Source organism: Ruditapes philippinarum, unplaced genomic scaffold (genome assembly GCF_026571515.1).
Source record: "Ruditapes philippinarum isolate M1 unplaced genomic scaffold, ASM2657151v2 ctg3459_1_1_1_1, whole genome shotgun sequence".
NCBI classification, from domain to species: domain Eukaryota; kingdom Metazoa; phylum Mollusca; class Bivalvia; order Venerida; family Veneridae; genus Ruditapes; species Ruditapes philippinarum.
Genome location: NW_026855417.1, coordinates 76,382 through 103,740, shown reverse-complemented (window position 1 = coordinate 103,740; position 27,359 = coordinate 76,382). Strand labels below are relative to the sequence as shown.

General features: G+C 32.0%; 2 protein-coding genes across 2 annotated transcripts; one reads left to right on the top strand and one right to left on the bottom strand.

Moving 5' to 3' along the window:
• Positions 1–1,808: 1,808 nt before the first annotated feature.
• Positions 1,809–11,470, bottom strand: LOC132743238 (uncharacterized). The gene is made up of 8 exons (XM_060731774.1): positions 11,277–11,470; positions 7,620–7,717; positions 7,207–7,303; positions 6,254–6,342; positions 4,968–5,027; positions 4,051–4,187; positions 2,769–2,882; positions 1,809–1,894 (listed from the first exon to the last, which is right to left on the bottom strand). The coding sequence occupies exons 1-8, from the start codon at positions 11,376–11,378 to the stop codon at positions 1,809–1,811; spliced, it is 783 nt and encodes a 260-aa protein (XP_060587757.1). The 5' UTR covers positions 11,379–11,470.
• A 3,466-nt stretch (positions 11,471–14,936) lies between these two features.
• Positions 14,937–25,540, top strand: LOC132743229 (partitioning defective protein 6-like). Its single transcript, XM_060731757.1, has 3 exons — positions 14,937–15,117; positions 16,313–16,535; positions 23,568–25,540. The coding sequence occupies exons 1-3, from the start codon at positions 15,055–15,057 to the stop codon at positions 24,506–24,508; spliced, it is 1,227 nt and encodes a 408-aa protein (XP_060587740.1). The 5' UTR covers positions 14,937–15,054; the 3' UTR covers positions 24,509–25,540.
• The last annotated feature ends 1,819 nt before the right edge of the window (positions 25,541–27,359 follow it).

Genomic DNA, 27,359 nt, shown 5'->3' with positions numbered 1-27,359 from the left:
TGTTGTTAGAATTTATGTGTGATTCTGTCCAGTTTTTCACTGGTCAACACTGCAGCAGAAGCATTAACTTTCTATAAGTTAGCCGAATATGCAAGTATCCAGATGGGATTCAAACTAATGGTGATGACTAGCATGATTTACAAAGTTAGTAAACTTCACCACTAAAGCTATACTATTTCCACATGAAAATAGACAATCAAGACACAGGTAAGTTCTTGTAATCAATGGAAACTCACTGCCTGTATGAGGCAAATATCCTGATTTTATTGGTACTACACTTCCAGTTAGCTCCCTTGATTACAGTAATAAAGAAGGAGTACAGGAACTTGTTTCACTGTCAAGCTTAAATACATATGCTTTAAACTACTACAGTAATTTGTAAGCTGAACTTAATACCGGAGTATTGTGGCTCGTTTTGAACATTATCTGGTGGACTAGACAGTGTGTTAGCAGCACAAACATCAAACTGTTGATCACTGGGACATGGTGTTTCTTCTTCTGGCTGATAGTCAGGCTGCCATTCTAAAAATAGAAGTGTATTCCAAAAATAGAAGTGTATTCTAACAAGAGGGCCATGATGGCTCTGAAGTCGCTCACCTGTATATAGGCCCCCAGAGCAGGGCCAGTTTTGACCCCAGGGCTTTTATTTGAACAAACTTGGTAGACACCCATTAGAAGATGTTTCATGCTTAGTATCTAAACTCTAGCTATTTGGTTTTTTTTTCAAAGAAGATTTTTTAAGTTTTTGCTATACACATATTAGAAAAATCAATGACCCCCGGGGCGGGGCCAATTTTGACCCCAGGGCTCTTATTTGAACAACTTTGGTAGACACCCATTAGAAGATGTTTCATGCTCAATATCTTAGCTCTAGCTCTTTGGGTTCTTTAAAAGAAGATTTTTTAAGTTTTTACTATATGCATATAGAAAAAATCAATGACCCCCTCGGGCGGGCCAATTTTGACCCCAGGGCATTTATTTGAACAAACTTGGTAGACACTCACTAGAAGATGTTTCATGCTAAGTATCTAAACTCTACCTCTTTGTGTTTTTTTAAAGAAGATGTTTTAAGTTTTTGCTATTGGTTGCCATGGCAACCAGAGTTCTACATGGAATTAAATTCCTTGAACAATATTTAAAGGTGACCACCAAAGGAACATTCCTATGAAGTTTGGATGATATTGGCTTATTGGTTTATGAGGAGATGTCATTTAAAGTAAAAGTTTACGGACGGACGACGGACGGACGACGGAGGGACTCCCAACGAAAAGCGTTCACAAAAGCTCACCCTGTCACTTTTGTGACAGGTGAGCTAAAAATAGTTTAGCATATCTAAAAATAGATATAGAACTCTTTATGTTACATAAAAATCAACTAATCAAGTTATAGATTTATTTCTGTAGGGAAATGTCGCAAACTAACAGAGAATTTAAGAAACATGTATATTAAGTAAACTTTGTATTTCATTCTAAAATGCCAGCCATAAACTTAATAAAAGGGAATTTTTCTTTACTTTTTGGTCACCTGTAGCATATTTCTGATGACACTTATATACAAACATTCTTGTACTTTTGCACAGTTTTTAACTTCTTTTAACATGACTCTTTGTGTCATTAAGCACTAAATGCAGAAATTGATAACCATCTGCTGGGCCGCCTGCCTCAGTGTAAAATGTCACCATTTTAATTGTGCTTATATGAACACTGTATGAAGTAAAAGATGCACTGTTAATATATACATGTATGTCATGCGATTTCCTTGAATTTTAGCCATATTGCGTAAGACATCAAGTAAATGTCAACTTTGTATTAAACAAGTTTCTTGACCACAGATAATGTGTTAGGGTTAGTTAAATGATGATTTTTGATGTGGGCCTCATACACACACCTCAGGCCTGTATTAATATATTATCATTTAATGTTATAATATATGTTTACTTTCTTGAAATTGTTTGTTTGTTTGTTTGATTAGATTTTACATTGCACTGACAAAGTATAGGTCATATAGCAACATTCCAGCTTTTCTGGTGAAGGAAGACCTCAGGTGCCTTTCAGTGCATTATTTCAGGCACAAATGGGCACCTGAGTAGAACTAACAACATTCCATAAGCTAGCTGGATAGTTCCCTCACATAAAAGAATCGAAAGTCCCTGTCGGATTCGAACCCTCAGCGGTGAGGGGCAAGAGGTTTGAAGTCAACGACCTAAACCACTCGGCCACGGACGCCCCCTTTCTTAAAATAACGTGCCTTATTTAGAGAAAATTAAAAGAGTGTAAATTCAATGCTGAATTTATTAAACAAGTTGAATAAAGTTATACTATGCAAGCCTCTGGTGAGCATAATATTATTTTATTCAACAAGTTCAATAAATTTAGTATTGAACTGTCTAAACAAATATAATATTCTATTTACCACTTATTGCGAGAAGTGTTATTCTATTTAGCCCTTACTGCGTTAATAATGCAGTTAAAATGTGGTGATAAATACTGCAATATCAGTCATTAATTGCACCTAATATGTAATGTTTTACTTAAATCTTGAATCCTTTTTTTTCCCCCTGAAAAATCTAAGTATAATATTCTCAAGTTTGATTTCCTTAAAATATTTTGGCTTATCTTGAGGTGTGCAGCTTTAAAATTGATGGAGATACCTTTTCGCAAAATTATCTTAGGCTTGAGTGTTCAGCCGTTGTCAACAACTTTGTGGGTCAACACTCGTTCAATGTTATTATTATTATTACATATGAGATATTATAATAACTGACTTACCTGGAATATTCTGTAGAATTTCTAACTGTGACTGAGGTATGAGAAATTCAGTTACAGTAAATGGCTCACATAATTTCTCCATCAAACTCTCTGTTACAGTCATGCCATTATTATCTGTAAATAAAACCATCACTATATACGATAATTATTTTTCTATTTCATAAATAAAATGAAAAATAAGTCTGTTTAATTAACTTTAACATAATTTAAGAATCTTTCTATGGTTGCTGGTACAGACTGGAATATCTAGCTGTCGGGTAACTGTTTACCGCTGTAACAAGGCTCTGTCGAGTTTCTGCTTAACAGTTACCCAACAGCTATATATTCCTGTCTGTGATGACAACCGGTGCTTGATTATTTTTGTTGCATATTACATATCAATGATATTATGAAAAGAAATGACAAAGCAAATATTTTCATTTAGCAATTTTTTCTTATAACGGTACAATGACATCATCCTAAGAATGTAGTTTGTTCATAAAATGCGTGTTGGAATGACATCATTTAAAACACAAGACGTGTCATCATGGGGGATTAAGACAGGTTTTTCTAGCAACGGTGTAAACAATAGATAGTCCCTGTCTGATATGCAAGAAAACAATAATCATACACTGGCTGCCAGTACAGACAGCAATATCTGGTAAAAAAGCTATTGGTTTTACAGTTGTAACAAAGCCAGATATTCTAATCTGTAAAAGCAGCCAGTGTTTGATTCTTTTTCTTGCATTTGACATTTATGTATAAATTAATTTTAAAATATGCTAATATGACACCATTTTAAAGTTGTTTTTTTTTTTTTTTTTATTATTGGGTTTTACGTCACGCCAACATAGTATAGCTCATATGGCCACATTCCAGCTTTTATGGTGGAGAAAGATCTCAGGTGCCCTTCCCAGCATTATTTCAGGCACAAACGGGCACCTGAGTAGAACCATCAAGGTTCCATAAGCTAGCTGGATAGCTTCCTCACATGAAATAATCCTAAGTCCTTGTCGCAATTTGAACCCACAGCGGTGTGGGGCAAGTGGTTTGAAGTCAACGACCTTAACCACTGCCTTGGACGCCCCCCATTTTAAAGCAAACATCATGTCTTGCACAGGAAGTGTAGGACAAGCTTTTTTAACACCGGATTAAACAGTAGAAAGTTCTGTCTGATACGCAACAATATACTGAGAGAATGTTTATAAAATGATTTTGTTCTATGATCAGAAAGACAATTGCTTGAGATGTTTTTTATGACATGGTAAAACTTCAAAATAATATAATAAAGATTATATTATACCTGTACATTTGGTTGACTTTTCTTCAACATCTTGACTGCTTGACTGTGAAAAACCCTCAGAAGGTTTAGCCATCTCATCTAACAACTGTGACAAGCCAATACTGTCTGTATTATTACATTCTGATGCACGAACTGCCCTGATATACAAAATATATCACTGTAAAATTATACATGTCACAGGAATTTCTTGTTTTAGTTGGAATACTCTGTAATCATTCCCCTTCTCTGAATATCAATCCCAACTATATATTTAATTTCCTACCCTGTATTTCATTACCCTACTCAATCTTTTATTTCCTAATTTGTATTTCAACCTTTACTCTGTATATCACCCTCTACTCTGAATATTATTCCCTTATTCTGTAATTCACTCTCTTTTATTTTAAACTACCTGCATTTTATCCCCCTACACTGTATTCCATTTCCCTACGCTGTATTGCATCCCTTTCTTTGAATAGCATTCCCTTACTCTATATTTCATTCTGTACTTCATTCACCTACTCTGTACTTCATTCCCCTAATCTGTATTTTATTCCATACTCTGTATTCCATTCCCTTACTACACTTTGTTTCATTCCTTACAAAGCTTAATTTTATTTCCCAACTCTATTTCACCCCCTACTCTTTATTTCACTCTTCTATTGTCTCCATTTTATTTATTTATCTCAGTATATATTAATCAGTTGATTATTCAACTTGTAAAAACACTTACAGGCTTTATTCATTTCATATTTATTATTTTGATTATGATAAACTTTACACAAACACACACACACAAATACCTGAAAAGTAATTTTTATATTTTGATAAAAGCAACACTTAATCAACAGTAAACAATTCAAACTATCAACCAATACACAAATTACCTTAAAATAGGAATATCATTAAACTCTTAAATAGGAAGAAAACTGACTTACCTTTCCTTTATTTCTCTTATTTCTTCAGCCATCTTTTCCAAAACTTTCTTATCCTCCATACTAGATTTAAGGGAAGAAATACATAGAATAGTAAAAAGTTTTATAGTAGACATATATATATATCAGAGATAAAATATGACTTTAGTACAAAACATATGCCAATACTAATCCATAGGATATACTCTAGAAATGTGTCCACAGGACATGGTCTAGTAATATATCCATATGTCATGGTCTAGAAATGTTTCCATAGGACATGGTCTAGAAATATATCCATAGGTCATGGTCTAGAAATGTGTCCATAGAACATAGTCTTGAAATGTGTCCATAGAACATAGTCTAGAAATGTGTTCATAGAACATAGTCTAGAAATGTGTCCACAGGACATAGTCTAGAAATGTGTCCATAGGACTTTGTCTAGAAATGTGTCCACAGTACATAGTCTAGAAATGTGTTCATAGAAAATAGTCTAGAAATGTGTCCACAGGACATAGTCTAGAAATGTGTCCATAGGACTTTGTCTAGAAATGTGTCCACAGGACGTAGTCTAGAAATGAGTCCACAGGACTTTGTCTAGAAATGTGTCCATAGGACTTTGGTCTAGAAATGTGTCCATAGGATTTTGGTCTAGAAATGAGTCTATAGGACTTTGTCTAGTCTAGAAATGTGTCCATAGGACTTTGTCTAGAAATGTGTCCACAGGACTTTGTCTAGTCTAGAAATGTGTCCATAGGACTTTGTCTAGAAATGTGTCCATAGGACTTTGGTCTAGAAATGTGTCCATAGGACTTTGTCTAGTCTAGAAATGTGTCCATAGGACTTTGTCTAGAGATGTGTCTATAGGACACAGACAAGCCCATATTTCATGTGATAGCCTTACAGACAAGAGCAACTCTATATATATCTCCCCTAAGAAAGGGGGGGCATGACTGTTCACTTATCGTGAAACTTATACAGATATATACAAGTTTCAATATATGTTCCGGCTTGTGAAAATATCGGGAATTTTATCATGCTTCTTAAAAATATATTCAATATTTCATGAAAAATGAAACAATAACCTATTCATTTCATTTTACCTTCAAGAAAAAATAGTTGTTTACTAAAACACCAATTTGCTAGGCAGCTGCAATTGTACAGCATGCAGTAATACATTGGTGTGTGACACAGTTCAAATTCAATACACAATTTATCACTGTCACCTTGACCTGTCTTGAAAAAACATAACCAGATAGTATTTTTGACTGATATAGCATCATATTTCAAGGGTAAAATCAAATACTTACCAATATTTAACGTCAAATTTTGCTGTGTATCCTGGCTGCAGGTCCCAGATATTAAATTTCTCTACATATACTACATATTCTCCACTATCCTGTTATAATAAATATATAGTGTTTTTAATTACCCGCCTGCAAGTCACACCACCTATAAGACGGACCATCTATAGGACGGACCACCTATAAGACGGACCATCTATAAGACGGACCACCTATAAGATGGACCACTATAAGACGGACCACCTATAAGACGGACCATCTATAGGACGGACCACCTATAAGATGGACCACTATAAGACAGGCCACCTATTATAAAGGGGGGGGGGGGTCTAAACACTACATTAAAATCTCTAGAAAGACAAGATGAATTTTCTAAATATTTCATTGACCAGCCTTACGATTATACATGCATATGCACTGCATGTTTGTTATGTTCATTTTCATGGGATAATAGTGATGTTTATATCACCATCAGTGCATACATGTAGTATACAAATGCTGAAAGTTTATTAATCTATGTTTATTTTCTGTGAGAAATGATTTATATTATACAGTATTATAAATTATTTGCTAAAATACTTTTGACAGATCATATATATATGTAAATGTGTACATGTGTTTTAGATTATATAATTAGTTATAGATTTTTGACAGGTTTTATTGCCCTATATAAACAGTTGTTTGGAAATATAACCTGAGTCGCTAGAAATATCCATAATGAATTCATAATACAGCAAGCATATTTCTTTAGAGAAAAAAGTAAGATTTCTTCATCAATTGTATATAAATTAATATCAACGTCACGATTTTCAAATGAAAAGTGGCGTTACAAACATAAAGTATTATAAAAGTTCATAATTATGTTTAATGGGTCATATAACCTGTGAAAAAAATATATCTAATATTATAAAATTGAAACATTATATCAAAAGCTTAAAAAGAAAGAACTTGAAATATACCTCTCCTTGCTTTACTTTAAGTTCAATTCTGAACTGTTGCAAAATTAGTAAAGAGTTATCCCATCTTGTGCTTCTAGTAAGACCAATACTTGTCAAGCTGCAAGAAAAGAAATACACATATAAGTAGTCAAAATAATATTGTCAAAATAATATACAAGTATAGAATATTCATATCAGATACTGATCCCTTAAATTCTGAATGGATTGTTCTAAATCTAAATCTAAAAATCGGCAAGTCCATCTCACATGCATTTATTTAGATAAAAGGGTTAATTGATATGTTTTATTTGTTCCCTAACCACTCTCCATAAACAAACAGCTTTTACATGAAGTTAAACCTGGAAAATGTTTACATAAATACAATCTGATTACATTCAATACATAAACTTCATGGAATAAATATAAAAACTTACGCTTTGTTCACAGCTTCATCTGGAAAAGCAGCAGAAATAGACAATTCTCCATCAGACACTAGCATCACAATACTTCCAGGCAGTTCAATTGACCTTCTCTGTACAATATAAAATAAAAGCAGATTTAGGCAGATTCTATCTGGTCAATATGAGTTTCACAATTGGGGGCACCAGACTCCAGACTTGTTGTGATCAAACAAGGGTCTTACATGCCATAGTTTTCAGTTGAGATCATTTGATATCACCAAGCCCATGCATTTGGTTGATGTAAATAGATCTAAAGAAGTTCCATGAAGACAATAATTAAAGTTCAGTAAGGGATTTGTGTAAAAGTTTTGAGACAACAGGACTTCAACTTGTGTATCAGTCTTAATTGTATGACAAAGTTTTAAGCTTTTAAATTTTCAAGTGACTTACAAAAGCAACATAATGGGTTTGCGACCAGCATGGATCCAGACCAGCCTGCGCACCTGCTAAGTGATGGTTTTGAAAACTTTCGTCCGAAGTACTGAATTGGACACATTGCAACTTTTCTAATTACAAGATAACGATAAAAACTGAGGAATTCTGACTGTAAACGGATGTGTAGACTGGTCACCCGCACAAGTCTATGGGAACCATAATTGGACAGGGAACCAGAATAACGGAAGCTGAGTAGAAAATATCGAATGACAGTTTTAAAACGGAAAATGTAAAATGAAAATTGAAGGCGCCATTTTGTTTGAAAAATCTGATAAATAAAAACAATTTTTTGTCGAATTTTGTTGTGAAAACTATCTAGAATGATAGAAAATGGTCTAACTAAGAAAATGAATTCGAACACCTTTTATTCAGTCGTTAAAGCTGTACAGACGTTTAAAGTATTGTTTACGTGACGTCACAATGTAGCTCCAAACAGCACGTGCAAAACAATCAAATCAAGTACGCTATTTTAATGTCGCAAACGTTTTAAGTTTAACATTTATTTCACTTTTAATAATCTTTATTTAACTTGAAAAATTATAGAGTGAAATAAAATAAACAAACAAAGTTTTATCAACGTTTTCAAAATTCGATATTCATTTAACGACAGGGGCGGAGCCATATTGAACACAGTACGTGTGACGTCACACGCACTCGTCACTTCATTTGAAATTAAAATGAGCGATTATTTCATACAGTGTTTCTGCCAGCTCTGATTTTCTGATGACCCCCTGTATGATATTTTAGGGGTCATTTCATATTCATAAGGGTCATGCTAATAAATTTAACAAAAATGTAAAAAACAACAGGTAACACTTTATAAGTTTTATTTTCTAAGGCACTTTACTTCTTGCCAGAGAACATATATGTACCATCATGTAGTTCAACTATATGTGAATAAAAATATTGTTAAATACCTGTTTTTGTGTTATATTTTTAAATAGTTATTTTAATTTTTTTGTCAATTTATTCACCTGTAGATCTATATCATCAACAAAATTACACCATTTATAATAGATTGTTTTTCTTTCGGGGAATTAGGGTCATTGTCAACATTCCTTTATATGATACTTCTTTTTGGTCACGGACAACAATATTTTGTGTATTTTTCGTAAAGACATTGGTCAATCTCTGCTATTTTGGAGCAGACGGCATTTTCCAGCAGACAGTTAATTCGTTCGCGGAATATCTATCTATCTCTGGATACTGCCAACCCCTCTTACGAGTGTTAAAGGCAGGAATTTAGTGCACGTCGGATTGTTAGTAAAAGGTGAAGAGAAAAGCTAAAAAGAAAAGTCCAAACATTGACATGCTTGGAAGGTGAGACTGAAAATGTATTCTAGTCATGGTTAAAATGTTAATAGTGAAACAAGATGATAAGAGATAAAATAGTTTAAAAACACTGGGAGTAAGACTAGTACTGCAAACCCACCACTGCCTGTTTGAACTGACTCAGGTTGGGCAGGGTGGCAATGTTACTAGGAAGTTTATTCCATAGTATAATGCTATGAGGGAAGAAAGAGTACTTATGGTAGTCGGAGGATACCTGTATTTGACGTAGGGATAAGGGATGCATATGTCTGGTTAATCTATGTGGGGTTTGAACATAAGTTGGGAGATTAATTGCAACTAGGTTATGGTATATCTTATAAAACATTATCAGTCTACAGTCCAGTCTGCGATGTTCAAGGGATCGCCAGCCCAGTTCTTCCTGCATGGCTGTGACACTAGAGTGAGGGGAGTAATCCCTTTTAACCCATCTTATTGCACCTCTCTGGATCATCTCAACTTTGTCAATATTGGTTTTAGTATAAGGAGACCAAATAGATGAGGCATATTCAACCTGTGGGCGGACCAGGGACTTGTATGCTAGTTCTTTTACTTTCTCATTTTTAGTGATGACATTTCTTTTAATAAAGCCAAGGGATCTGTTTGCATTGGAAGTTATTCGAGATATATGTGTATTAAATTTAAGGTCAGCAGATAGATCTAGTCCGAGATATTTAGCATTTGTAACAGACTCTAGGATTTGGCCATGGAGCATATATTTGTGTTTAATTATGGTCTTATTTTTGGTGATATGGATGACTTGGCATTTTGAAGGGTTAAACTCCATGTCCCACTGCTTCTCCCACAGAACCATATTGTCTAGATCATGTTGGAGAGTTGGGGGGTCTGAGGAGGAATTGATGGTTAGGTATACAGCAGTGTCGTCTGCAAATAATCTGACTTGGGATTTGAGGACAGAAGATGGTAACTTGTTGATATATAGAAGGAAACAGAGGGGCCCTAGGACCGAGCCTTGGGGCACTCCAGAGGTAACTGGGACTTCAGATGAGCAGTCACTATCCACAACTACTGTCTGTCTACGGCCAATAAGGAATGACTGTACCCAGTTTAGAATTTGAGGACAAACACCATGTTCTTGCAGGGTGACGACAACAAAATAAATAATTTTGTCTGGGCGCTTTCAATATAAACAGTATCGTATAAATGCAAGCGTTTATTAACTAGTTGAAATTGGCTAAATGCCGGACCACGGACCCGGTAAATTTCATTTCTCATTAAAATTATAGTGGAGCCCACGGTAAACATTCCGTACCTTTTTATACTGAATTGACGGTTTATAGTCTGTATATCTGACTCGTATTGAAATAAGCGACGGTGAAATTCCTGCGTCACAAAATACGCACTAACTAAATTTCATTGCGTCATGGCCGAAAATAATGCGCCAAAAACGCGCTCTGGCAGAAACACTGTTCATACTATTTCACGTTAAAAGTACATCAAGCTCGCTTTGAGGCTTTGCCTTTTTCATATTAAAGGAACCATAATAGAAAGGGGGAACCAGAATGAACGGAAGCAGTGTATAAAATACCGAATGACAATTTTAAAACGGAAAATGTAAAATAAAAATGAATTATTATTTTAAGCTATCTTACGGTAAAAGAAAATCGAGCTCGCTTTGAGGCTTTGACTTTTTCATATTAAGTGTTTCAATTTAAAGCAAATTTAAATAATAAAAAATGGGGCCGGGTTGGCCAGAAATAAAAAACATTAGTTTAGGGGCGGGTTGACCAATTTGTGAACGGGTTGACTTGGGGCCGGGTTGACTTGTACCGATGGGAGATGCCAGCCCAGAGTTTTAAAGGATAAATTTATTTGTCTTTTAGGGTTAAAAAAAATTTAACTTACACATAGAACTTTGACAATTTTAGATTTAAAATGTCTGTCAGGTGCTGTCACACAAGAAAATATCCATGGTTTGAACTGTCGTTTTCTAAACAAACCTGCCATAGCACAAAAAATGTATCTAACATTAATTTTTTTTAAAAGTTGGCAATCAAACTGGAAATCACGATTTAGAAATAAAACGGTAACCGGCGTAGAGATTTTAAGATTTCTTTTCAATCGTTAGGGTACGTTACGATACCGAAATCAACTTGATTTCGGTAAAGTTACCGAAATCAACTTTTCATTACCGAAATCAACTCGTAAAAACCAAACTAGTTAAAATATTGCTATTATTTCTTCATTATTTGATGAAAAATAGTGAAATAGACTTTCAGTTAAAAAATCTATTGAAAATATTTTATTTTAATGATGTTATTAACAAAAATGTAATTATTGAGTTACTTCCCTTTGTTCTAAACAACCCGTTATGTGTTTAGCATTACCGAAATCAACTCGTAAAAACCAACTTAGTTAAAATATTGCTATTATTTCTTCATTATTTGATGAAAAATAGTGAAATAGACTTTCAGTTAAAAAATCTATTGAAAATATTTTATTTTAATGATGTTATTAACAAAAATGTAATTATTGAGTTACTTCCCTTTGTTCTAAACAACCCGTTATGTGTTTAGCATTACCGAAATCAACTCGTAAAAACCAACTTAGTTAAAATATTGCTATTATTTCTTCATTATTTGATGAAAAATAGTGAAATAGACTTTCAGTTAAAAAATCTATTGAAAACATTTTATTTTAATGATGTTATTACCAAAAATGTAATTATTCAGTTACTAGCCTTTGTTCTAAACAACCCGTTATGTGTTTAGCATTACCGAAATCAGCGGTGAAGTTTAAATTATGTATATAATAGTAGATAGTAGATTAGATAACTCTAGTAGAGCTCTATTTTATAGACATATTTCTGTTTTTAAGTTTCAACCATATCTAAATATTATCAATGTTGAACGGTTTTGTAAAGATCTCACTAGGTTAAGAGTATCATCTCATAGATTGCACATAGACTCAGGTAGATGGACTAAACCAAATAGTACACCTTTAAATGATAGAAAATGTTTTTCATGTAATGTCTTAGAAGACTAATACCATTTCATATCAGAATGCAATGTATATAATGATTTAAGAAAAGGTCTGATACCGCCATATTAGCATGTTATATATCTGCACGTGATTGTCGTGCATAACAATTTTCTAAATAAAATCGTATTTTTAAAAAGCTATGATCGGACTATGATGGAAAAATAAAATACTCTGTAATATGAGTTAAAGATAATTATAAATTTTGTACATGTTTATGTTTTATGAAGAAAAATATCCAACTTCAACCGGAAGTTTATGATTTTCTATTATAAATTTGAATACAGATATATAATTCGACTGCTCTAAAAATGTTCCATAAAAATTGTATAATGTATCAGGCAGTAAAATTGGAAATTGGAAAGTTTGTGTCTTTCTTTTATTGAACAGTTTAACTATATATTAACAAATCACTAACATATGTTATGGGGACTCTTTATTATAATATTTATATATTTTTGTCATTTATTTAAATCACAGATCTACATACACTATTCAACTCCGTGTTTAAATGTTTAATACGAAATAAACAGATGGTTCATTATAATCTTTTATCTTTAACATACAATATATGTCAACTGTACCTCCTGTCTTAATTACTTCACACCTTACTTAATACAGTAATACAATACAATACAATACAATAATAGTTTATTCAAAATTAAACATTTTACAATGTTTTTAGCATACAGAGTATAATATACAAAGAGAACATGGTTTACACAGCATGTCATATCGTACAAGTTGCAACATTTCATAATTGAAATTTGTCAGTATAAAGTGTTCCATTTTTTTCATCATATAAATATATACCAGTCATTCCATAAATTTATGCTGTTTACAGATATGAAATTTAAAATGATTTTAAATCGATCAACATAAAATCATTACTTAACACTTTTTCAATAAGTAGAATATGTAGTTAAGTATCCGGGACATCAAAAAATTGCATACATTTTTGGAACAACTGATATGCAATTTGGTAATAATAATATCAAAGCACCTTGTCTCATATACCGAAATGTTTTTTACGGAAACGTTTAGCGACCACCCCTACAAATTAGTTAAAACCGGTCTTTTGACAATTTATTTAATATAAAATTATATTTTTACCAGCTTACTAGATCTGAAATATGTATAATATAGAACTATAAAAAAAGTCTTTTGATATATATTATATAGGGATGGTCGCTATACGTCATTTTATATTAAACTGTAATGTATTTTTGTCTTAATGGAGACAAGCAGCTTTAATTTCATGTAAAATAATTATTTTGGATACTTTAAAGTTTGCATGCGCCGATGGATATTAAAGGATTGCGGTTAACGAGTATGTTAATTATGTCAACTAACACCTCCATTGTCCGAGCACGTGTATGCTTGCTCCTTATTAGTAAAGGTGTTATGATGAATGGCTACCGCTACGTCTTTTTATTTTAATCAAACCATAATCATTGGATTTAAATTAAATACTGTGATAATTTCCAATCAACTATTTTAATAGTGATCTAAATTAGGCGGATAACTTCAAACACAGTTTTGTTTAATCTTGTATTTTGAAATCATTAAGAAACATCAAAGAGATGATACGCTGCTATGTTATCTGACTAAACATTGAAAATAAGCGATATGAATTCAAAGTTTAAAACTCACTCAAATACCTTTTTTCATAGACTTCTGAAATTCATGCAAATATTTTAGGGGTTGTTCTCATCTTTGAAATGAAATCTGATTTGATTTCGGTAATGCAACACATTAATAACAAGGGAAGTAATCATGATATATAATATACATATCCGTCTATAACATCATCATTTTTTATAATTAAATATTATTTTCCTATGTTTATGGTTCAGTTTGAATGATTATATATTAATTAATTAAACAAGATCTTTGAAAATGTTTATTTTAACTTTTACAAGCCGATTTCGGTATGGTAACATATATTTCGGTTCGTGACAAATCAGGGAAGTAATCTTGATATATATAGGTATTTGTTTCTAATTTCATAATTATTAATTATTCCGAACTGATTTTTTGCATGAATGTCAAACTAAACCTATTGTAATAGATTATAATGAAAAAAATGTAATAGAACGCTTAATTGTGGTTTTACAAGTCGATTTCGGTATTGTAACATATATTTCGGTTCGTGACAAATCAGGGAATAATCTTGATATTTAGTTATTTGTTTCTAATATCATTATTAATGATTATTTCGAACTGATTTTTTGCATGAAAGTCAAACTTAACCTATTGTAATATATTATAATGAAAAAAATATAATAAAACGCTTAATTGTGATTTTATAAGTTGATTTCGGTAATGAAAAGTTGATTTCGGTAACTTTACCGAAATCAAGTTGATTTCGGTATCGTAACGTACCGCAATCGTTACACTACAATCGCTAGTCATAATTTTTTATTTTAAGTGTTTTTCTGCAAGAAAAAAACTTATTTGCAATTTTATTATCATCCAAAAATTATCATTTGTATATTTTTATTTTTCTCTGGGTATTTGAGGTTTTCTGTGTACAATTCACGTGACGTCATGGAAATGTGTGGTGTTTAATTTTGTACACAGAAAAGAAAAGTTGACAAAATAAATAGAAATTTGGCCCAGTTAGGGGCTTAACAGCTTTACCATGTCTAAAAGTTCGAAGTCATCTCTTCGGAGTGACTCTGGAATAATTGAAATTAAGAGCAAGGTAAATGAAACTGTTGTATATTTCGCTCAGGTGTCGCAGGTGTGGCCTCACAGTTTGGGACATTTTTGTTGATATAATTTTGTGATTTATGACTCATCATAGCCTTGATACCAAGGTTCAGTAAAGGCTATATGTTAGTTAATCAAATCATGACAATAAAAATAATTTGTCAACCTTTGAAATGCAAAAGATCTATAGAAATTCTCTGCAGCTAGTCTTTTTATGTTTACTTTTCATGCATGAGTGATTGCAAAGGTGCAAAATTTTCCAGGTAGATTTCTCTTCTGCTGCTTATTTGATATGAATTGGTTAAGTCAGATGTCTCAAAACTTACATGAAAGTAAGCCTTAAAACGGGGCAGTCGAATAGAACAAATCTGTTTGTTATGGTTTTTTTATTTACTTTTTTCATTTTTAATTGGTTATAAAAAAATTTGGTATTTCATGACTGCTTCCGTTTTTAATCAGAACACCTCAACATTCACTTTTTAGTGGAAAAGTTATGATTGTTGAAACCTTGCATATAGTCTATAGATAAACCTGTAATTGTTTTTTATTTCTTTTCATTTTGAATATACTCATGTAGTCTATAGCATGAAAGTTAAGCAATTTCATTTTAAATTTATGTATATTTTGAATGTTACATTTGAAAGAAGCCTGGTCAGAGGGTTCAACCTTGTTTTCTGGAGAGTCTAGAGAAAATTTTGATTAATGGCAGACAAGTCATTGATTCCATCTTAATGTCAGGTATTCCTGTATGTAAGAATAGCAGAATGCAAAATATGAAATGAATAGCTGCAGCCACAATGACTGTGAACATACTTAATATGAGTTAAGACAAGTAAGCAACAAGTAATATTTGCAAACAAACACAACATTCATCCAACCCTCTAAAAATGTGTGTCGTAAATTAATGTCTATGAATGTAAATGAAAAATATGGTGTTGCATATTTTAAGAGTAGATTCTTTAGCATAAATATATTATAACTCTGAGAAGAGACAACACTGGGCTTAAGTAAATGGAAGTTTGTGAGTCATTTACTCCTTGATTAGGTTTGTGACTTCCAGAATGAAATGCTTTTCCTTGCCTCTATAATGTGACTACCAATGTCAGAGATTTTGCAGCCTATGACTTCCCAATTTTTAAACTTAATGCCCTGACAGCATTAAAAATGATTTTTTTTTTCCATTTCAGTTTGATGCTGAGTTTCGAAGGTTTTCAGTTGATCGCAATAGTCAACTAAAGTTTGAGCCATTTAGAGACAGTGTTGAGAAATTACATTTTCTATCAGAGATACCATTTACAATAACCTACACAGATGCTCATGGTGATCTCCTGCCAATAAACAATGATGATAATTTCAACTTAGCACTTTCTACAGCTAAACCAGTACTGAGGATATTAGTTCAAAAGAAAGGTAATCTATTCTTATGTTACTTCATTTATAAAAACACACATACATAGGATGTTCGGACATATATGTCTTACATGTAGTCTTAACCTTTAAACCCTGTCAATGTATTACATACTTTGTAAATTTAGAACATGTTGTAAAGCACAGACTAATCAATCAGAAATAATGATTTTAGTTATTCAGAAAGTAGTTTCTGTTATGAAGTATTAGAAGTGTGACTGTAAAAAAGATTTCCACTCTGTATCATTTCTGACATGAAATAAACATCAAAGGGTGAAAAAAATGTGCAGCCTGACCTGGACTCAGACCCAGGACCCTCAGAATACAGTTACTGTTCAACAGCTCTACTGAGCTCACAAACCAGTCACTTCTCCCCTAAAAACTTAAAAAGTGGACAGTTCTAAACAGTGACATACTCCCCAATATGGCATTTTGTCCTTTTAATAATAGGGTTGCAGAGCAATGTGAATTAAACTCTGAAGAATATGCAGTCATGGCCCAAATGTCACAGGGTAAGAAAAGTGTGGTGCCTGACTCTGAAGTGAACCCAGGACCAAGGTCAAGGTCACACATAGGGGTCAAAGTTCACATAAAAAATCTCTAGAGATTATAATATATCCAGATATTTTTCTGGATATTGCCCAGAGAATATTTCCTATATGCATATCTATAATGCCCACATCTCTGTCAAAAGCTTCTGTGATGGGCTATATTGTGACAATGTGGCCTGTTTGTAATGAAAAAGTTACAATGCTTTTTTACAATGCTTTTGGGAATAGATAAGACTAAAAAAGATTTGTATATTGATGGTTTTAAATTGATAATTTGAATTTTATTCAATGTTTCTTATTTGTCAGTTTGCTAAATCCGGAACATATAAAATTATGATACTTTTGGTCCAGTTAAGGACTTTGACTTTGAATGAACTGCTTCAAATTTGAACTTGAGCACACAAATTTAGCATTTTCATAGTTAATAGATAAATATAAATATGACAAAATTTGCAAGTATAAGTAAACAAAGCTGTAGCAGCTGATGTCATTGTTACTGAAAATGCAAAATCAAGATAGAATTATTCAAGCTATGTTGATGTTTTTTTCTGTGTAATATTAATGTAACTTCTGATTGACTTTGTCTGTCAATGAATCAATTTTGTCTGTAGATAAAGAATAATAGGGCTACTTACTGATAGAATTCTCTATTTTACAGTTATTAATGAATTACAAAATTTGATTGCTGCAGATGTTCACTACCTTTTATATATCAAATGTGTCTAATCCCTCATTAGTGTGCATATATTATATTACAGTGGAGCCTTGCTAATCCGAACCCTTCTAATCCGGAATCCTTTCTTATCCGAACGAAGTGTCCGGTCCCGATTTTATTTGTTCTATTTTCAATACTAAAAAACCTTTCGGATCCGGAACCTGTCTACTCCGAATTCCGGACGATTTTTTCAATTTTTGTTCTTATTTTACTCTAAAATTTACCTCTCTGATCCGAACAGATTTTGCCAAATGTCACACCTTCATTCAAAATAACAAATAATCGCACATCAGGGCTCGACATTAACGGTTGTCCGACTGCCCAGGACAACTAAAAGTTTGGTCCGGGCAAGTTATTTTGAAAAGCACTTGTCCGACAGGGCAAGTGAAAATAAAAAGCATCATTGACAAAATGCATGTACAAAATGAATAGAAATAACATCTTTTCATTTATAAACATCTTTAAAACAAAAATACACCTTGAATTATTATCAATAATGTGAATATACTACGGTCATGTACATTTGTTGATATAGGAAACGGAAGCAAAAATATGAGCATGCGCCGCGGTAAGGTAATACTCTGTTCTAATAATAGACTATATCTAATTTTGTACAAGGTAATTCCCGGGTTATGCTGTTGTTTAAATTTTGATGTTTGCATGTAAAGATATCATTGAAAATATGTAGATAATCATATTGATCTTTAAATATAATTGTTAAATAAAGTTTTTGCATTAAAAATGATTTATTGTTTAATCTAATATAACAACGATTTCGAGACATTTCGGCCCCAAGACGTATCGGCCCCAAACTACCCAAGACGTTTCGGCCCTGGACGTTTCGGCCCTTTACCAAATCGGCCCCAGAATAAGTACTGTATTTTAAACCGATATATTAATGGCATTTCAATAAATAAATGAATCAATTAATATATATATTTAATCATTTTGTATAAAAACTAGATTATAATAGTAGTAGGGGGAAAGTAATCAATACAAACAGAACAGAACATAAACTTTATTTGAAAAAATATAATACACAAACAAACAATTATTTACACCATATATAGATAATATTTTATTTGAATGGTTAAGAAGCGAGACACAAAACAATACACGAACCAGACATTAAATTATCATCAACAACTATTTAACAGTGACGAGTTTGATGGATACGAAAATACAAGTACAGAACAGTTAAACAACTTTACTTGAAAAAAAATGTGAACAGACACTTTTTATAAATAACATTTTTACAAGTTTACAATTTTTCAAATCTTTTGAAGTTTTCTCTGATATTACTTACCGCCAATTAGCATAAAGCTATATAAACAGGTAATTAGTTACACATTGAAAAAATTACGTATAGTTTAATTAAGATCAAAAGATAATGTTTTCTAAGGAATAATTGTAAGTAACTTTCTAATCTTAATCCAGAAGTTTTAGTGGTTTGTTTTATAAATTAAGTAACCTGCCTTTATTGTTTGTTACACCTTTAAAAACATTAACGTACATCTAAATGGTTCAAGAGATCAAAAGATAATAAATAATTATTTAAAGAATTAAAGTGTCATAATTGTTTAATTGTAATTGAAATAATTGTTGTTAATCAATCAAGCAATATACTATAGTGGGGCCGAAACGTCTCGCGGAAAATGGCCGAAACGTCCAGGGGCCGATTTTTCGACCGGGGCCGATTTGGTTTGGGGCCGAAACGTCCTGTTTGCATAACAACATTATGAACTTAGTAAACGAAGACTCGTTTACGGCTGTTGACTTGATGATTGAACAGAGAATTACCTTACCGCGGCGCATGCTCATATTTTTCCTTCCGTTTCCTATATCAACAAATGTACATGACCTTAGTATATTCACATTGAATAAACAGATGAACCGATGTTTTAGAAAAACTACTAAATACAAAAAATATTTATGAGCTTGTTTGTTTTTCTGATTTATACATTTTTACCATTTTTAGGTCAGGACAAGTAAGTCTTAGGTCACGGGCAAGTAGTTTTAAAAACTACTTGCCCGACAGGACAACCTGATTCAAAAGTTAATGTCTAGGCCTGCACATCTTGCAGGTGTAAACATACACCAAACTGATAAGTGTTATTTCGCTCGATTAATGGGTGAAACGTATGATCTGCGAAGGTGTGAAAATTACACTTAGCTTGTCTTGATATCTTCTATAATTGCTTAATTGGTTGTTTTTCGTCAGCTTCTATAAATATTTTGATATGATGCAATAGAAATATCTTTTAGTCCTTTATATTGGATTCAATGATACGTGATAAAGTAATGAAAATTAATGGAAACTGCCAGTGAATTCGGATAGTCGCTGACTCGGATAAGAGTAAACAACAGTTGACAAATGCTGGTACGAATATCTAATCATGTCTCGGCCTCCTGTTTAACATCGTAGGTCCTTGAGGACATAATATTTTTGCTTATTTATTTATTTTTATTTCTTTATTTTTGTATTCACATGTATTAAAATGAACGATAAGAGACTGCACAAATAAAATATCTAAATTGCAATTTCAAATGCATTCCCGTTTTCTTTCCTTCAACTATTTTGCAAATGACATGAAAAAACATGTAAAAAAAACTTCTAATTCGGAAACCTTTCTAATCCGGAAACCTTTCTCATCCGAACTTTTCTTCTGGTCCGGACAAGTTCGGATTAGACAGGTTCCACTGTATATACATAATCAAAGCTGTAGTAATCTGTATTTATGTGAATGTCTGTCTGTACATGAGGACATGCGATCAATTTAACATTAAAGCTACATTAAAGCCCTCCAGATGAGCCAAAATATTTCTTGAAAATCTAAATTGAGAAAAATGTACAAAGATTTTAAGAAAAGTGAAAAGATTCCAGTAATAATTTTCATGTTTAAAATGAGTTTAATTACAGATTTTGGTATTTGTTTTAGAGATTGATAGTGCTATTTGCAATGTGTAAATTATTTTCTGCGTTTACTTGACAGTATTTTGCTTTTCTATACATTTTTAAAAAATTCATGAAATCTGGAGGCATGATGCTTTCATGACAGGTACATTGTATTCGAGGCTTATTTAAAAAAATTTAGGTACTGGCTTGTCCTTTGTTGAAGTTATCATGGCTTTTATTACACTCCTGGCTTTATTATAGAGCAAATTACGTTCTATATTGATTCATAATTCCAACGTTTCAAATTTTAATGAGATACTTTTAATGCATTCGTTAACAAGGTGTTCAATAACGTTAAATTTTTTTGCCAAATTAGTTCTTTCACTTTGACAAAAATACAAACCTTGACTGCTGATTTAATTTTATGCCATCAAATTATCTGTAAATTAAAATAAAAAAAAATTCAAATTATATATTTTAAGTATCAAACAATTATTGAATAAAATTGAATACTGAAATAATTCACAAAAACATGTCTCTGCATATAGAAATATTTCTTTTGTATGTTATAAACATATGTTGAATGTATACAGTTGTGTTTTAAGTTGCTGCTATCTTATATGAAGCAATTAAATAGCAATAAAAGTGATACAGTGAGAGTGGTGTTGTGTCTGGTAACACAGATACCAGCTCTAATTAACTGATTAACTTTCTCTTATTGATACAGACCTCACTACTATACCATACTGTAGTATCTGGAGAACCTTTTTCAGCAGCAAGACTGTTTAATTGATTTAACCCTATTACTGTTTTATAACATTGTGTGATGCATTATGTATTGTACTGCTTTGAATTTCAAACTGTTAATGAGTTTTTAATTGGTTTCAATATCAAAATGATACATTAAGGCATGCAGCAGTATAGAGTTTTTATAGGCTGTATGCATATCTGGCTCTGATCTGGCATAGGTATAGACAAATCATTAAAGCTGGAAGTATTTAGGGAATTTAGACAAATACCTTGAATTGTTATCTCTGTCATAATATGTAGACGTTTTAATCAGTTGTAATAATTATAATCTTGTCAAAATAAAAACAGTCTTAACTTCCTTATACTATCAAAACAATTCAGATCAGTAGACTAAAGATACATGTATATGGTTTCTGTATCATTTAAAAGTATTATATCATATATACATGTATTTAGATGTTGCCTGTATTTACATAAATGTATGATCATTCGTTGGATTTGCATCTATTCTACACAAGTGGATATCTATGGGTCTATTCCATGTAAAATGTCTTCATGAAAAAACAAAACTGTTTCTATATGTATATAATATGTTTTTATCTCCATTTTTTTTTGTATCTATGTAGGGTAAAGAAAATAGAAATAAAGTCTTTTGCACATTAAAATTTTATCTATAATTGGGTCAAGAAAGACTCCATCATCTTAGTTGGTTTGACCTTGCATAGAAATGTTCTAGGGACATTACTATTATTGTCACATAGAAAATAATAAATGAGTTAGATCTTACTTATACTGAGAAAGAAAATAATTTAATTGTTGGTGGGTTTTTTTTCCATCTATACAATCATACATTGTAAATTTCTATTAAAGAAAAAGTTTGGTCATTGAATAATTCACAGAAATAAAAATACAATTAACATTAACAAATATTCTCTCAAGAAAAATGTTCCTTGTTAAACCTGTACAATAGAATGAATAGATATATACAACTATACATAATTAAATATTCAATAGATGTATTATAAAGTGACTATGAAAGGTGAGGGATAAAGTAGATTCTTGCATGATGCAGGTTAACATTCTTTAAATAGTTGTGGCTTCAAGGATTTGTTGTTATCTGTACAGACATGATAACACAAGATGATGTACGAATAACCTGTCATTAATTTACTGTGCAAGTGGTTAAAAATTAGACAGGTTGTACACACACTAGTGGAAACAGTGACATATTTAATACCGGCCTGGTATTTTCACCACATGGTTGGTGTTTTTTTTTTCCAGATCTTTAAACAATTGTATTATTTGGCAGTTGTGTTATTTGGCAGGGGTACTGGGGTTTTGAATATGGATGGCCTGATTGTCTTGAAAATTAAGGCTAGTTTTATTAAGGTACCAGTTTTTTTTGCAAGCGAGCAGCATCCATGCTTCCCACTTAATATATCACATATATAGTGATAATCTTATCATGTGCTTATTAACATACATGTAGCATTACCTATAAACATCGCACATTGAACTAAATATTATTCTCTTTGGTCATTGACTTAAAGTTTGATAAATACAAGTACATGTTGCAGCTGTCAATACTTAAAAGTAAAATATGTCACTGAAAGGAAGTAATTTTTGTCAAGCCCGCTTGCAGAGAGCTTGGCATAGTTATCACAATGGTTGTTGGGTGTATGTATGTGCATCCGTCCAGATTATGTTTGTCCAGGTCTTAGTACGCCTCTCAAAATATTTATGTTTTATGATATTGTTATTATCAATTTTAGACCATGAGTTTGATGCTTATCATGTAAAAAGAATAATGCTAAATTTGAAATAATTAATCATAAAAGAAGCAAAATGTAAACAGACAACCATATTATTTAGACTTCCATTCAAAATGTAAAATCACTTTACTAATTGCCTGTTCAGAGATACATGTTGGCCAAAGTGAAAGAGTATCATTTTGGAAACTGTCACAGTATGTTGAAAAGAAAAGGCTTTTGAAAAAATAATTTTAAAAATGCATTTTTTGGGCGTAATGGGCCTTTAATTTGTACTTTATATGGGATCGAGCTCTGTGCGGGATGTTCTGGTTTAATTTGATTTTAATGTATATTTGTGTTCTAATTTTTCAGGTGAGAATTATGCTGAGCTGAATGGATATGGCACTGTACAAAAGAAGAAGAAATTGTTAACAAAGATCAAAAGCACCGACACTACAAACTTCGGAAGGAGTCGTATTCCTATTGGCTTGCCTGAAGATTTCCGCCGAGTTTCTGCAATTATCGACGTTGATATTGTACCTGAAACACATCGTAGAGTGAAGTTGATGAAAAATGGTTCTGATAAACCTTTAGGCTTTTATATACGTGATGGTACTAGTGTTAGAGTAACACCACAAGGTTTAGAAAAAGTCCCAGGAATTTTTATTTCGAGACTTGTACCAGGTGGTTTGGCTGAAAGTACTGGACTTCTTGCCGTTAATGACGAAGTTTTAGAAGTGAATGGAATAGAGGTTTGTGGTAAAACTCTTGATCAAGTGACAGACATGATGGTTGCAAATAGTTCAAACTTGATCATTACCGTAAAACCTGTTAATCAAAGGTTAACATTAGCTCCACAGAGAGGTGGGGTTGGGAGGTATTCACAGATATCACAAGCTTCACATATGTCATCAGCTTCAGGTCATTCTAGACAGTCTTCCAAATCTTACGATAGTGACCTAATTGCTGAACAGGATGAGGAAGATGAAGTGCAAGATTATTTAAATAAAAGTTCTAAAAGTGAACAAAGTGACAAGTCAGATAAAAGCCGAATTAGTGAAAAATCCGAAAAACTGCGTAATATTGAAAAAGAAAAACTCAACAGGAGTGACAGAAGTAATCACAGTGGGAGGAGTAATGATAGTGGGCAGGATAATGGGAGTGGCCGACAAAATAATGGGAGTGGCAGACAGAAAAATGGGAGTGGACGTTTTGAAAAAGGTGTTGCAAAACAAAATAATGGTAGCGGAAGACAAAAACACGAAGGAGGGGGCACAAATGGGGAGGGGGAGAACCCCATTGTCACATTATAGTAAAAGTAAATTTAAACCAACTAAACCTTTGTGCCCCCGCAAGGAAAGCACTGTATAGCAATTGTATAGTAATATTTTTTTATTGGCTTGAATATTAACATGTAAAATATTATCGTTTTTTAAAATTCATATGAAACAGACATAGAATCACTTTGTTTAACTCTACTTATTTTTTTTATTTTAAACTAAGATATATCATAAATAATCTCATACTGTGTGTTTTTATTAACATGATGAAAAAAAAATCAATTTGAATGGTATAGATTTTACGACATATTTCATTTAATATACATTTTGTGAACAGTGGCATGTGAAAATGTGAAAAGTTTAGAGGGACAGGGGGCAGCAAAAATATTGTAGATACACCTTCACCTATTACATAAAGTCCTATATTTGATACACGAAAATGATTTGCTGTTATTCAAACCATATCAGTAGATTATATTGCACATTGACTCAGCCAGCATTATTTGTAAAACAATAATTCACTAATATTATTGTTGCTTAAGACTTTTTGCTTTCCTCACCAGCATATGGAACATTTTTCCAACAACATATGGACCATTTCCTCACCAACATTAGGACCATTTCATCACAAATTTATGAAACGTTTCACCACCAATATATGGACCAATCCATTATAATTACAATTTATTATTTGCATATCACTAAACTTAAGTCATTCCTTACAATTGCAGCTCTATCTTATAAATATCACACAAGAATATTTCTCAATTAGAATTTGGAGTTTTCCAGGAGATTAAATCCACTTCATTATTGCTTTTGTCTAAGTTATGTAATGAAGGCAATTGATAGAAAAAATAAGAATAGTAACCAAGTGGTTCTCAAAATATTTCAGTAAAATATACATGGTGATACATAATAAGAATTTAAATAGGTTTATTTTTCTTTTACTATAATTTGTTTTACTGATTTTATTACACTTACGATTAGGTTACTTTTTGTAACTGATTTTGTGATTTATTGTCTGGCTTAGTCATATTTTGACTGGCTTAGTCACTGAAGAAGCAAGTCATTTTGTGACTACCTTAGTGATTTTTACTTAGTAACTTATTGACTTAACAAAATCTGTCATTAGGTCAAGTAATTATGTAAACATTTGAAGTAATAAAAAAAATGAATAAACTAACATTAATACCATTCTGTTTATATGTGTACATTGTATATAAGTCATTTATTGTGTACAGAATTTTCGTTTATATTTACATGTAATGAGAAACTTTATAGAACAACAAAACTAGGGAGTATTATGTTATTATGTACATTGTACTACGGTAATTATGAGCCGTGTCACGACAAAACCAACATAATGGGTTTGCGACCAGCATGGATCCAGACCAGCCTGCGCATCCGCGCAGTCTGATCAGGATCCATACTATTCGCTTACCAACCCTATTACAAGTAGAGAAACTGAAAGTGAACAGCATGGATGCGGATGCGCAGGCTGGTCTGGATCCATGCTGGTCACAAACACACTATGTTGGTTTTGTCGTGACGGGGCTCATACTGTATGTAGATTGTGATATCTCTTGCCAAGTGCTTTATAAATTTTTTTAGATTTTTTAAATTATTAAACAAAAATATTCTTTTAAACAACAAAAGAATGGAAAACTTGTAGACAAGAAAAATTGTCAATGTTGACAATATTAGTTCAGTTCTGTAGCAAAATATTTTGTTAACTGCTGTTTTGATTTTCTTAACCTCAATTTTATTTTGATGAACAAAAATACATGTGTATTGATACATTACTTTTGTATAAACATTTCCTTGAATTGTTTATAGTAGAATGAAAGATATAAATGTATATAATAACTATATTTCATTGTTAACTTAACTAGCAATATTGAAATAGTGTCTTCCATAGTTAGCAATTAAAATAATTATAGAGTTTAATAGACTAGCTATACATAACATGTGTGTAACTGACGAATAAAAGCCAATTTATTTTTGTATCTCTTTTTCAACTGATTTATATCTGGAAAAATCTGGACACAGGTGTACGAGCTCTGTCATGTTTTAATCTTCAAATCATCTCATATGATTATAGGATGATATATTTTTTAAAACCATAAGTAGCTTTAGTATCATATTAAATACCATTTTTTCACAGCATAAAATAACAAGTTTGACACAGTGATATAAAAAGGTCATTTATTTATTATCTTGATTAAACCCATTTAAAGGATTACTGATTTCTCAGTTAGAACTTAATTCAGATAATTCTAAATGATTTTAAACCAAGTAGGAAAGTTCTTAAGATTTTAAGTAAAAAAAAATGTTCTTCGAAAATAAAACAAATTAATTATAAGCCTGTGTAAACAAAAACTTGAGATATTTATAGATTTTTGTGTGTTACTTAACACCCATAATGCTATTTAAAAAAATCCTGAAGCTTTCGCTTTACAGTCATGTCAAGCTTAAAGTTAACATGTTTTAAACTCTTAATTGTTCACAATAAAACCTTTAATTGAACATGTCAAAGCATATTTGATCTTGTTGGAAATGATTATTTAACTACAGAATATTTTAAACTATAAAGATATGTCTCGTAAGTTAAACCAGACAAAATGGTGTATTTCTATTATTTCATTTTGTCCTGTTTATACTTGAAAAAAAATTGAGAAAGTTCGTAAGTTGGAAAGGTTGTATGTTTAATTTTTTAAAGATTTCATTCATTAACAAGTTATCATTATGAATTATCATTACAAGTTTTGTCATGGTAACCACACAAGTTTTGTCATGGTAACCACAGAATGTCAGACGTTTCACTCCCAAGACGTTTCACTATTGAGACGTTTCACTCCCAAGACGGTTCACACCTAGACGGTTC

Coding starts and splice junctions, on each gene's coding strand:
- LOC132743238 (XM_060731774.1), bottom strand. CDS start 11,378: ATGGCAGGTTTGTTTAGAAAACGACAGTTCAAACCATGGATATTTTCT. Junction 6,343..7,206: donor TTAAAGTAAAGCAAGGAGAG/GTATATTTCAAG, acceptor TTATTATAACAG/GATAGTGGAGAATATGTAGT. Junction 5,028..6,253: donor AAATTTGACGTTAAATATTG/GTAAGTATTTGA, acceptor CCTTAAATCTAG/TATGGAGGATAAGAAAGTTT.
- LOC132743229 (XM_060731757.1), top strand. CDS start 15,055: ATGTCTAAAAGTTCGAAGTCATCTCTTCGGAGTGACTCTGGAATAATT. Junction 15,118..16,312: donor TAATTGAAATTAAGAGCAAG/GTAAATGAAACT, acceptor TTTCCATTTCAG/TTTGATGCTGAGTTTCGAAG. Junction 16,536..23,567: donor GATATTAGTTCAAAAGAAAG/GTAATCTATTCT, acceptor CTAATTTTTCAG/GTGAGAATTATGCTGAGCTG.